The following is a 13600-nucleotide window of genomic DNA, read 5'->3' on the forward strand; positions in this document are numbered from 1 at the left end:
GTGAAACAATTCCATCTTGCATTTGGCAGAACACCGTGGATGTGGGGTGTTTTTCCTTGCTCTCCCACAGCAGCACTGGGGAAGCAAAGAGCTTCTCCTCCAGTCCCCACATTCCAGCCTGACTTGCACCAACTTCCTCCCCTCTGGCCTCAGAGGGGTACAGGCAAGATGTGGCCTCAGACAGAACTGAGTTCATGGGGGAGGGGAGGAATTAAACTCCAAATGAGTCACTGTTCCCTCCCCATAATCCACAGCAACATCTGGGGATGCTCCTGACTCGGCGAGCAGGGGATCTAAACGCTCTGCTCACAGGGCAGACCCAGCCAGGGCTCCCGGGAGATGCTTCCCAAAATAAAACCTGTGTGTCTGCAGGGTCAGGACTGACCTGTGCATCAGGAGTTGATGAACTGTGAGCCAACTCCTGCCCCAGTTACAGCCCTGCCCTTCTCCTGGAGGCAAAACTGGCCCATGGAGTCACAGAGGCACTCAAGGGCTGATTTCACTATCACAGGGAAAAATTAACACTCATCCTCTCCAAAAGCACAAGGGAAAGGCTGCAGGATCAGGCCAATTGTGACAGAACAGAAAACATAAAGGAAGCCTTGGACAATCTCCCAGCAAATTGAAGGGAATCCCATCTGAGTAATAAATCCAAGCTGTCTGCAGCACTTCCGAAGCACTGCCGGTGTCACCTGTGGGGCTGTGACACAAACTTCACCCCACACAGGGCAGATGTTCCGGGCCAGAACAGCCCTGGAAACACAGCAATGCAGAGAGAGAGCTGGGAAAGGCAGCAGGCAGCCTGTCACACCTGCATGAGTGACCACACCTGGCTGTGCCCCAGCTCCAGTCAGCCTGTACACGAGTGTGCACCTGGATCACAGTCAGTGCACACCTGTGTGACAGTCTGAGAGTGATCCACACCTGTGTGACAGTCTGAGAATGATCCACACCTGTATGACAGTCTGAGAATGATCCACACCTCTATGACAGTCTGAGAGTGATCCACACCTGTGTGACAGTCTGAGAGTGATCCACACCTCTATGACTGTCTGAGAATGATCCACACCTCTATGACTGTCTGAGAATGATCCACACCTGTGTGACAGTCTGAGAGTGATCCACACCTGTATAACTGAGAGTGATCCACACCTGTGTGACTGAGAGTGATCCACACCTGTATTCCAGTCTGAGAGTGATCCACACCTGTGTAACAGTCTGAGAGTGATCCACACCTGTATGACAGTCTGAGAATGATCCACACCTGTGTGACAGTCTGAGAGTGATCCACACCTGTGTGACAGTCTGAGAGTGATCCACACCTGTATGACAGTCTGAGAATGATGCACACCTGTATTCCAGTCCATACATACGTGTACACCTGTATTACAGCCTGTGTACAACTGTACACCGGTATTAGCCTGTGTACAGTGCACACCTGTTTTACAGTCTGTGTGTAAATGTACACCTGTATTAGCCTGTGTACAGTGCACACCTGTTTTACAGTCTGTGTGTAAATGTACACCTGTATTAGCCTGTGTACAGTGCACACCTGTTTTACAGTCTGTGTGTAAATGTACACCTGTGTTACAATCCATGTGTGATACACACCTGTGTGACAGTGTCTGTCCAACAGCACACCTGTGTTAGTGTGTGCATGGTGCACACCTGTATGACAGTGTCTGTCCAAGAGCACACCTGTGTTAGTGTGTGCATGGTGCACACCTGTATGACAGCCCCTGAACGACTGTACACCTGTGTCACAGCCCATGTGCAATGCACACCTGTATGAGTCTCTGTACAGCTGCACACCTGTGTCAGCCCATACATGAGTGTACACCTGTATTACAGCCCATACATAAGTGTACACCTGTATTACAGCCCATACACGAGTGTACACCTGTATTGCAGCCCATACACGAGTGTACACGTCTATGACAGTGTCTGTCCAACAGTACACCTGTGTTAGTGTGTGTGCAATGCACACCTGTATTACAGCCCATACATGAGTGTACACCTGTATTGCACTCTGTGTACAATGCACACTTGTGTGACAGCCCATACATGAGTGTACACCTGTACTGCAGTCCATACATGAGTGTACACCTGTATTGCACTCTGTGTACAATGCACACTTGTGTCACAGTCTCTGCACAGCTGCACACCTGTATGAGTCTCTGTATAACTGCACACCTGTATTGCAGTCCATACCGAGTGTACACCTGTATTACAGTCCATACACAAGTGTACACCTGTATTGCAGTCCATACCGAGTGTACACCTGTATTACAGTCCATACACAAGTGTACACCTGTACTGCAGTCCATACATGAATGTACACCTGTATTACAGTCCATACACGAGTGTACACCTGTACTGCACCCTGTGTGCGATGCACAGCTGTGTCACAGCCCGTGTAGGATGCACAGCTGTGTCATCACCTCGTGGCTCTGTGCAGCCCAGCCGCGCTCCAGCGTTCACCTGCGGGCACAGACGAGTGACAATTCGATATTCTCTGCTCAGCCGGGTTGGAGCCCGGCACAGGGAGTGACACAGCGCTGTGTGCCCGCACATCCCGGGCACGGCCCAGCCCGGCTGCTGCTGTCACCCCACGGCAGCGCCGCTTCCCCGGGGATGTGGCTCCGGTACCCCGGAGGTGAACGGGGCTCTGCGGGCACCGCCACCCCCGGGCCGCTCCGCCTGGATCCCTGCAGGGCCGGACGGGCTTTGGAGCACCCGGGGACAGTGGGAGGTGTCCCTGCCCACGGGCAGGGGTGGCTCTGCATCTTCGGGTCCGTTCCAAGCCGAACCATTCGGTGACTGACTGGACGTGCCCGCTGCGGCAGGGCAGGCTGGGAGCGCCCGGGCGGCTCGGGACGGCTCAGGGGAGGCACAGAACCGCATCTGCGGCCCCGGTTCCCCCGCGATGGGCAGCCCCGGTTCCCCCGGGATGGGCAGCTCCGGTTCCCCCGGGATGCGCGGCCCCGGTTCCCCCGGGATGGGCAGCTCCGGTTCCCCCGGGATGCGCGGCCCCGGTTCCCCCGGGATGCGCGGCCCCGGTTCCCCCGGGATGCGCGGCCCCGGTTCCCCCGGGATGCGCGGCCCCGGTTCCCCCGGGATGCGCGGCCCCGGTTCCCCGTGGGGCTCCTCCCGCCCGCGGGCCCGGGACCCTGCATGGCTCCCCCCCGCCGCCGCCCCGGACCCTGCATGGCTCATAGCACCGGCCCGCCCGCCGCCGCCGCCGCCGCGCCCGGCCGGGCCCCGGACTCTGGATGGAGCCGCGCCAGCGCCGCCCCGCCGCATGGGGCGGCCCCGGAACATGGATGGCGGCCCCGGCGCTGCCCCCTCCCGGCTCCGCCGCTCGCACTCGCTCCCATTGGGGCGAGCCCCGGAATCTGTATGGCACATACCACTGACTCACCGGGCAGGGGTGTAACTTATACAGAGTCCCGGGCCCCCCCTACACACAATGGCAGCAGCTCCTACATTCTTCCCCCTAGAGGAGTTGGACTGAACCATGGGGCGGCGGGGGCACGGCCCCCCTCCCGGCCTCCGACAGAACCTGCCTGGCCCTGGGCGATACCACTCCACGCTCCTCCATCTTCCTTCCCCCCGCCCGGGTAGATGGACGCCGCCGCTCTCACTCACCTCGGCATCCACTGTGGCCATGGCCGGAGCCCCGGAGCGCAGCCCCGCCCCCCCGGCGGCTCCTCGCGCCTTGGCTCCGCCCCTTGCCCCTCATTCTTCTCAATGGAGACGCTCGGGCGGGCACGGCGCATGCGCGCGGCAGCATGGCGGCCCCCAGGGGCCCCGATGGCCGTACGGCATCATGGCGGCGCCCATCGGCAGGTGCCGTACGGGATGGGGACGGGGCTGCTGCCGATGGGGACGGACCCCGCGCTCCCCGCACCGGCACCCACACACCGCGGCTCCTCACTGAGCCTACCAAGACCCCCCGAGTCCCCAGCGCACCCCCAGACCTCGGGGGGAAGAGCAGCCGCCGTTCCCAACTGAGCCACCCAAACTTTCAGCAGCACCCAGCAGCACAAGTAGCCCAAAAACCTAAATAAAATCCCTGCAAAAATCCTAGAAAGAGTCAAAAAGTCCCTCTGTCTTTCCTGCCAGAAGGTTAACCATAAAACAATCACCTCCTTTTTTAACTTCTCCCGCATTTGGGTCATCTCAGCCCAGTTCATGCGAGGTTTTCGGTGTCAAAGGATGCCCAAGGATGGGGCAGGGGGAGCAGCTCACCCTGGCTCTGCCCCATTCAGGGGTCACTTCCAGCCTCTTCACTCCCTTCCCACACCTCGAGCACCCACAACAGCTTCAACCCTCCCAAGTCCTCAGGGCCCCTCCTAATGTCCAGGCCCTAAACCCATGACTGTAAAACAATTATCCCTTTTACAGCTCTCCAGTAAAGCAGAAAATAGCACAACAGAGGAGATAAACACCTGCAAGGGTTCTTCTTCCCCCGTAGCTGCATCAGAAGCCACCCTGAGGAAGTCACACCTGCCCCAGGGAGACACGGGGATGGGCAGGTGCTGCGGCACCAGCCTCCTGGACAGGGCAATTTGTGTTCATGGAGGGAAACAGGAGCCTTTGAGTGTTCTGAAGTCAATTTACACATTTATTATCAGCTCTCTGGAGGGACAGACTCCATCCCTTGGTCCTCAGGCCGCTCTCCTGCAGCCCCAGCTGACACCTCGCTCCTCTGAGTGGGCAAAGGGACAATTCTGTTCCAGCTCCTCCCGAGGGGCAGCTCCAATCTCTGCTCAGGGACAGGGACAGCAGGCAGGGAACCGCTGGAGCTGTGTCAGGGAGGCTCAGGCTGCAGATCAGGGCAAGGTTCTTCCCCCAGAGGCTGCTGGCACTGCCCAGGCTCCCCAGGGAATGGGCACGGCCCCGAGGCTGCCAGAGCTCCAGGGATGCCCAGGGTGGGATGTTGGGGGGTCTGGGCAGGGCTGGCTGATCCTGGGGGTCCCTTCCCACTGAGGTTCTTATTTTGCTTTGCAGGGAATCCCTCACCCTGCAGCGCTCCGGGCCATGGGGAGCCCTGCCCAGGTGCTGGGGCACAGCCGGGGTTATCCCGCTCCCATCCCACACCTCCAGCCCCTGGGCACTCCTGGCACAGCTCTGCCAGCCCCGGCACTGTCGCTGTCGCTGTCTCGATGCATTCACTGCCCGGGGGGAGTTGTGTTCACACAGCGGGGACAGACAGGCTGTGACAGCAAAGTGCCGCAACTCTGCCGGAGCATCCCCAGCGGGGCCCTCCCGGGCCGTGTGTCCCTCGGTCTGTGTGTCCCTCCCGGTCACCCCGGGCTGTGTGTCCCTCCCGGTCACCCCGGGTTCTGTGTCCCTCGGGCTCTGTGTCCCTCGGGCTCTGTGTCCCTCCCGGTCACCCCGGGTTCTGTGTCCCTCGGGCTCTGTGTCCCTCCGGTCACCCCGGGCTGTGTGTCCCTCCCGGTCACCCCGGGCTGTTTGTCCCTCGGGTTCTGTGTCCCTCGGGCTCTGTGTCCCTCGGGCTCTGTGTCCCTCCGGTCACCCCCGGCCGGTCCCCTCCGGGACACCCGGCCCCTGCAGCCCCCGCGGGTGCCGGCGAGCGGAGGCACTCGAGGATGTGTGAGAGACCCCGAGAGGCTCCCAAAGCCGCTCAGAGCCCCGGGCGAGCCCGCAGGACACCGTGAGCAGCTCCGGGGCCGCTCCCAGCGCTGCCGGCCCGGGAGGGGAAGGCGGAGGCGGCCCCGGAGCGCGGCCCGACAGCGGCGGCAGCGCCCGCCCGGCAGCGCCGCGGTCAAAATAAGAGTCCCTGGGCCTGGGAACCCGCCCCCCGCCCTCTCCATCCCCTCCCAGCAGCCTCTCCCTCACTTTGGCAGCGGCAGCTAATTCATTAATTAATTAATTAACCGAAGCCTCCCCCCAGAGAATCCCCGGAGCACCGGCAGGGCCGTGGCAGCGTCCCCGCGGAGCCCCCGGCGCTGCCTCCGCCTCGGTGGGGACACAGAGGGGCCCCGGGGGTCCCATCGCTCCCGGGGGATGAGCTGAGGCTCGGAGGAGGCTGGTGCGGGGTGCGTGTCCTTCCCCTGGGATCCCCCCGGGATGGGGCGGCTGCTCCCCGCACAAAAACACATCTCTGCAAACCTCTGCTCCAGCAAGGGCCGGTGTCAGCCTGGACATCGCCAAATCCCGCACTGGGGATGCCCAGCATCACCAAATCCCTCACCGGGGACGCCCAGCATCACCAAATCCTGCATTGGGGATGCCCAGCATCACCAAATCCAGCTCTGGGGATGCCCAGCATCACCAAATCCCTCACCGGGGACGCCCAGCATCACCAAATCCTGCATTGGGGATGCCCAGCATCACCAAATCCAGCTCTGGGGATGCCCAGCATCACCAAATCCCGCACTGGGGATGCCCAGCATCACCAAATCCAGCTCTGGGGATGCCCAGCATCGCCAAATCCAGCTCTGGGGATGCCCAGCATCGCCAAATCCCTCACCGGGGATGCCCCACGTGGATGTTGGGAATCGCCTGCCTTCATCCCCGCTCCTACAAACCAGACCCGGGCAGGCCGGGGTGGCACCGGGACAGGGATGAGGGCGGTGGGTGAGACCGGACGCGCATCAGGACGAGCTCTTGTGGCTCCTCTCCAGCATTTGCTGCAGCTCTGCCTTTCCCGGATGGACACAGGGACACTCCGGCCACTGGGACAAACCTCCTCAAGCCATGAGGGAGGGTAGAGGCTCCCAAAAGAAGCCGAAATAAGCAGGAACACACGGAGCTTTTGCAGCCCATCACCCCCGGCCGCTGCTCTTGTCCACCTCAAACCCATCCTGAGCGAGGGGCAGCGGGGTCAGGACGGGCTGGGCTGTGCCAGGAATCCCTGTTTTCCTGGAGCAGCTGCTGGGAGCCGGGCCAGGGGCTCGGGGCTCGGCCGGGCGAGCGGAGCCGAGCTCCAGCCGGGCAGAGATCGCCCTCTCCCGCCCGAGCGGAGCCGCAGCTCCACATCCTGGGATTCCTGGAGGCAGGAAGATAAGTCCACTATCATTGTGACAATTTTGTAGATAGAAGTATTTTGGCATTTACTAGAATATAAAAGAAAACATTAAAAATATGTTAACTGTATTGGCTTTTCGAATTGAACCTCGGGAGAACCCCAGGAACCCCAGGGGAACCTCAGGAGAACCTTGGGAGAACCACGAGAACCTCAGGAACCCCAGGGGAACCTCAGGAGAACCTTGGGAGAACCACGAGAACCTCAGGAACCCCAGGGGAACCTCAGGAGAACCTTGGGAGAACCCCAGGAACCCCAGGGGAACCTTGGGAGAACCTCCGGAACGTCCGGAACCTCCGGAACCTCTAGAACCTCTAGAACCTCTGGAACCTCTAGAACCTCCGGAACCTCCGGAACCTCTAGAACCTCTAGAACCTCTGGAACCTCTAGAACCTCTAGAACCTCCGGAACCTCCGGAACCTCTAGAACCTCTGGAACCTCCGGAACCTCGGGAACCTCGGGAACCTCGGGAACCTCGGGAGCTTCGGGGGAGCCTCAGGAGAACCTCGGGGGAACCTCTGGAACCTCGGGAGAGCCCTGGGAGCTTCAGGGGAGCCTTGGGGGAACCTCTGGAGCCTCGGGAGAACCTCAGGGGAACCTTGGGAGCACCTCAGGAGCCTCTGGGGAGCTTTGGGAGAACCTCGGGAGCCTTGGGAGCTTTGGGAGCTTCAGGGAGAGCCGGCTTAGCCCAGGAGAACAGGGAAAATAACAATAACAGGAAAAATAGAAATAAATATCAACAGTAAAATTTAAAATAAAAATAGCAGTAAAAATAAAATTAAAAATATAACTAATATAATAATATAATATAATATAATATAATATAATATAATATAATATAATATAATATAATATAATATAATATAATATAATATAATATAATAATAAAAATAACGGTAAAAATACAATTCAAAATATAAATAGCAGTAAATAAACAAATATAAATATAGATATAAATATAGATATAGATATAGATATAGATATAGATATAGATATAGATATAAAAATAAAAATAAAAATAAAAATAAATATAAATATAAATATAAATATAAATATAAATATAAATATAAATATAAATATAAATATAAATATAAATATAAATGAGGTTCCCGAGGTTCCCGAGGTTTGGGGTCCATTCCAGCTCAGGATATTCCATGATTCTGTGATTCTCCATTGGAAAGAGCAACAGCTCCTTCAGCCCACCAGGGTGTTCCCACCCCAGCCACTCCCCTGCTGAGCTGCAGGAGCCGTGGCTTTGCTTTAACCTTGGCTCTAAACCAACTTCCAAGCTCCAGCTCCAGTGGAGATTCCTCCTGAACCACTTCTCACCATCAGGTTTCAACGTCCAGACAGCTGAGGTATCATTTATGATAATCACATACACACAGCAAAACACCCATGGTCTTAAAAAAGATCATCTTTATTTACATTTTTCCAGTTCTTTACATTTGGAGGGTTAAAACCCAGGACAAAAATACTCCCCAGAAGCCGTGGTAAACGTGGAAAATTGTGAGTTTACATTTCAAAACCCGATTATAAATTGCACAGAAGTCTTAGGTTGTACAGAGCCATCACAAATTGTTGTATAAAACCCCAAAATCTGTAAAGAGAACCACAGGAATAAAGAATTACAGCCACGAGTAGTGGTACAAGAAAGGGCACAAGTTTTGAGGGTTTTACCTCACCAGTCTCTCTTGGAGACGAGGGATGGGACATTCCTGTTGCAGACAGTTGCAAATATTTTAAAATATAGAATAAAACCCAAATGGAGCCTAGAACACCCTGTATCTCCTGTCTTGAGCTGGCTCAACAGGAAAGCAACCTAGCAGAAAATATTTAGTTTTACAAATCTCCTGGAAGTTCAGTGGAAAGCTAAAAAAGAATCATTATCCAAAAGAAAGAAGAGCCTTTGCATCCCCTGACTCCCCTTTCCCCACCTCCTGCAGGCAGCGGGACAGCAGATGCCAAAGCAGGGTTTAGTTTAGGACACAAACAACACTGAAAAAGCCAAAGATGTAGAGGTGGAACATGTGGAGAGCAGGACAAGAACAAAACCATGAAGAACATAAAAGCAGCAGGGAAAGAAACAAAACAAAAACTGATGATATGTTTGGTGTTTTCCATTGAACACTGAGTTTGGAAACAATTAACTCACAAGCTTCTCTCGTGCCCCACTGCTCCCCCTCCCCTTTTCAAACAAACTCAAAAACAATTGCTTCAAAAATCTGAGCCAGGAATTTGAATTAATTCCTGTGTGCTGAAGTTCTCTACCCAGAGATGTGATTGGAAAAATGGGCTTTTCCCTCTTTATTTCAGTATTCAGAAAGAAGAGGGAGGGATGACCAAGGGCTGAAAGGAGCTCCTCAGGATTTCAAGAGGAGGAAGCCAGAAAGGCTGTGGGCAGAGGGCAGAGGGATTAATCCTCTCTGGAGAGGAGGAGTAGACAAGCTCAACCCCAAACCCAAATACTGTGTTTGCCCCACTGTGCTCATCCAGAGCCCTCCCCAAGGACCTGCTGACAGTGCCCTGGGGCCACCCCTGCAGGAGAGCTGGATTAACTCCTCCATTCTGCAGTCCTGGCCCATTTCCAAGGGCTCCAGAAAACATCAGCAAGGCTCTTTGTGTCAGGCTTCATTTCCCTGCGCAGCCTGGGACAGGAGGCTTGGAAAACACTGATTGTCACTTGTCACATCAATTCTCTTGCACAATGAGGCTGCTCAGAGAGCAGCCCGGGGTGATGGTCTCCTGCACCCTGGCCAGAGCCACCTCTCAGGGCTGCCAGGGGCCCCTGCACAGCATCCAAAGGGATGAGAATCACCCTGAGGTGTAGCTCCAGCTCCTCCCTGCTCCCTCCACGGTGCTGGACACTCCTCAGCAGCCAAAAGTGTTCCCATTTGCTCCTTGATTTGCAAAGGGGACTCTGTGTACAGCAAGAGGCCCCCAAAGACCATTCTGGAGCAAATATAATTTGGGGGAGAGAGCTGAGGTGCACAGGAGACTCAGGGCACAGCATGGGCTGACTCCTCCACAGCCTCCACCATGGATGGGACATTCCCAAAACAAAGGTGGAGCAAGGACAGATGCTGCCTGGGAGTCTGGAAAAACAGCCCAGTGGCTCTGGCCACAGCAACCAAACAGCAATCCCATTTTCCAGCCAAGGAACACGGGCTGGACACATCAGCAGGGATGGAGAAGGAGCTGGGAGCTCAGTCCTGGTCCCAGCCCTTTCTGCCTCTCCCAGAGCCTGGCTGGGCCAGGAGTCTGCAGCCCAACACAGCAGCTCCAGAAGCATTGGCACCTCACAGGAATTCTTCCAGATCTGTGGAAGGGATTTGGGTTCAAGGATATGGACAGCCAACAGGGAAAGCCATGGGAGCTGCAGACTGAGCTAGGCAAGACAGGTTCAGCCAAGTGGGAGGAAGAGGAAGAGCACTGAGGAAGAGCTGTACCTGGCTTTGACCCCTTGTGGATGAAGAATTCCGCTCATAGCAGGCCAGACCAGCCAGCAAAGGAGAGTCTGAATCATGGAAGCTGGGCAGAAGCATCAGCTGAGAAGAGAATGGAGAAGGATCTTTGTGTCTGAGACACAGATCCCAGCCCAGGCTACCTGCAGTGACAACATTTAGGCAACACCTGCATGCTTCAGACATGGGATCAGCAAGGTGGGGTCACGGAGAGGAGCCTTCTTCCTCTTTTAATGAGTTTATTCCAAATGGCTCTTTAGGAGAGGCCCCTTCCAGCCAGACCTTGGCTATGCCATCTCCATCCTCCTTAAGGCAGAGTCTGCTCTCCCCTTCCTCCCACTCCCTTCCCTGGGCTCCTGGGCCACTTGGACAAATCCTGGCTTCAGGACACAGGGCCTGGGAAGCAGCAGTGCAGTGGCTGCTGTCTCCAGAGCCAAGCCCACGTGGTGCCAAATTCCCTCCAGCCACGTGGAGTTATGAGCCTGGCACTGTGGGCAGGCCACACCGTGCTTGTTTTCCCCGAGCTGCCTTGGCAGAGTTCACCACCCTTCCTGGTGAGAGCAAAAAAAAACCTCACTTCATTTTGTAAGAAATCAGCAAGGTGCATTCCTGGATTTGGCATGAACAGGCACATGGATCAGCATCAGAAATGGATGAAAAAGCACAGCATTTCTCATAGAATAATTTATTAAATACAACATTAAAATTTGTATTTCTGAATTTAATCATTAAAAACAACTTCCTCTCATATATATATATATATATTTATATATATTCAGGGACAATGACAATCACTCTATCAGCATCGGTGCACGTTGTGCCAGCACTGCTCAGAACTGCACCTTCGCTATGCTACCCTTAAAGCAGTTCAATGCTTCAAAAAAAATTGAAATAAAAGAGCATTTGCAAAGAAAGAGTGCAAAGCAGGGCCTGTCCCAGCTGCCTGAGGGGTGTGCAGAGGTGGCTGAGCAAGGAGGCAGCGGCTGCAAATGCTCCTAAAGGTCTGTCAGGTATTGCCTGCCCAGCTCTGAGGTGCCAGAGGTCTGGAGGCCACAACTCCAGCCTGGCTGGGCACCTGTGGGATGTGGCTTGTGGTGTCCTCAGCTTGGGCAGTCAATGCTAAACAAGCTAAACAAGGTGTGTGTGGTGAGGGGGGTAAAAAAGCACAAAAGAAAAACTGCAAGAAAAGCCAGCTTGTTCCCCCGACTGCCAGGCACAGCAGCAGCAGCTCCCACACGCTTTGTGTCCATTGTCACACCCTGCTCAGGCTCAGGGGACACACAACAGCCCCTTGTGGGCTGCCTGGGCAGGGACAGCCACTCCCAGGGAGAGCCCCATGGAGGGTGGGCCCAGAGGGAAGGGATCCCACGGGCAGGAGCCCTGGGCACACTCAGAGGTAGCATCAGACAGATTTTGTGATTGATGGTCACGTAACTCCGGCCTGGGAGGAGAGGGCACCCCATGGAACACCAGGACCAGCCCCAGAGCTCAGCAGGGCTTATCAGCAAGTGCCTCCACGAGCCCCCACTGTGCCCATGGCCACTCACACTGCCAGTGAGTCCCCCCACAGCTCAGGTACAGCAAGGGCTTGTGCTTTTGGCTTTTTAAAAGTCCCTGACCTTCCAAACCTGCTTACTCCAAGAAACCTCCTGCTACCCTTAGGACCTCTGAGCACAAGGAGGAAGGGCTCCATTTATGGAGAGCACAGGGCTCCTAAAAGAGGAGATCAAGTCCACACAGCCCAGCCTTCCCCTAGAGTGGAGCTGTGCCAAGTCAGGAGCGTTTCAGATAAGGCATCGCAGGTGCTTTGATAGTAAAGCAGTTAGTGTTGACTACAGTGCTGGAACAGCTGCTGCCCAGGCCATCCCAGGGCACATCCCACAGCTCTCCAGCACTTGGTGCAGCAGCAGGAGACACTTCAGTTGTCCCCACCTCTCCTACAAGCATGCAGGCTGCTCTGGCTGCCCTTTTTGGTTTTTTACCCCCTCCCTACAAAGAGACTTAAAAAGCCCAGGCTGGGATGTGGCAGTTCCCACCCCCAAAGCAGCCAGAGAGACAAGAAGACGCCTTGTGCTGTACCAGACTTTGCCACAGGCGGGTGCCCCGTGGTGCCAGGGTGGGCAGGGCCGGCGGGCTCGGAGCAGGGGAGGGCTAATTGCCATTGCTGATGCTGGAGTTGGCACTGCTGCAGCTCTGCTCGTAGGATGGAGGTGCCTCTGTGGGGGAAAGGAAGAATGAGAGAGGTTATGGTGGGTGTTTGGGAGGTTCCCTTCACCCCAGTGTGTGTAACTGAGTGTAGAATGAAGCAACCCAGCAGCACACACTCCCTGCCAGGGCCCCACAGCCTGCCCAGCTGAGGTACATGGGGTTTGTAGGATTTCAGCCAGCCAGTCCCTGGTGTCCATAAAGGTTAAAATCACCACCTCCCAGTCCTGTTCTGTTCTTCCCCTTCTTTCCCAAGCATCCTCCTGTCCTCCAGCACCTCCAGATCACCCGTGCTCTGTGTGCCCCAGCCCAGAACTGAAGTAACACATGGAGTGTTCTGTTACCCCAGTGCAGAGGGGTTGATTTGGGTAGGACTGTGCTAACACCCAGCAGGGCTGCAGGAATCCAGCACACACTGATGAACCTGGGACTCCAGCAGGAATCCAACACACACTGCTGAACCTGCACCCCAGCAGGGCTGCAGGAATCCAACACACACTGCTGAACCTGCCACCCCAGCAGGAATCCAGCACACACTGCTGAACCTGCACCCCAGCAGGGCTGCAGGAATCCAGCACACACTGCTGAGCCTGCACCCCAGCAGGAATCCAGCACACACTGCTGAACCTGGGACTCCAGCAGGAATCCAGCACACACTGCTGAACCTGCCACCCCAGCAGGAATCCAGCACACACTGCTGAACCTGCCGTCCCAGCAGGAATCCAGCACACACTGCTGAACCTGCCACCCCAGCAGGAATCCAGCACACACTGCTGAACCTGGGACTCCAGCAGGAATCCAGCACACACTGCTGAACCTGCCATCCCAGCAGGGCTGCAGGAATCCAGCACACACTGCTGAACCTGCCATCCCAGCA

At 55.9% G+C, this 13600-nt stretch overlaps 2 protein-coding genes across 3 annotated transcripts in view; both read right to left on the minus strand.

The window, feature by feature from the left end:
- Positions 1 to 3708, minus strand: part of EHMT1 (euchromatic histone lysine methyltransferase 1) — a 107092-nt gene extending 103384 nt beyond the window's left edge. Inside the window, exon 1 of one of the 2 annotated variants that reach the window (XM_058853663.1) lies at positions 3649 to 3708. In XM_058853663.1, the coding sequence (XP_058709646.1) occupies positions 3649 to 3669 (21 nt within the window). In that variant the 5' untranslated portion in view covers positions 3670 to 3708. The remainder of the gene's footprint in view (positions 1 to 3648) is intronic. The other variant, XM_058853660.1, reaches the window with a different exon arrangement.
- Positions 3709 to 8455: 4747 nt separating this feature from the next.
- Positions 8456 to 13600, minus strand: part of ARRDC1 (arrestin domain containing 1) — a 31596-nt gene continuing 26451 nt past the window's right edge. Inside the window, exon 8 of the mRNA XM_058853677.1 lies at positions 8456 to 12734. Within this exon, the coding sequence (XP_058709660.1) occupies positions 12670 to 12734 (65 nt within the window). The 3' untranslated portion in view covers positions 8456 to 12669. The remainder of the gene's footprint in view (positions 12735 to 13600) is intronic.

The sequence above is a fragment of the Poecile atricapillus genome, chromosome 20, assembly GCF_030490865.1.
Source record: "Poecile atricapillus isolate bPoeAtr1 chromosome 20, bPoeAtr1.hap1, whole genome shotgun sequence".
Lineage (NCBI taxonomy): Eukaryota > Metazoa > Chordata > Aves > Passeriformes > Paridae > Poecile > Poecile atricapillus.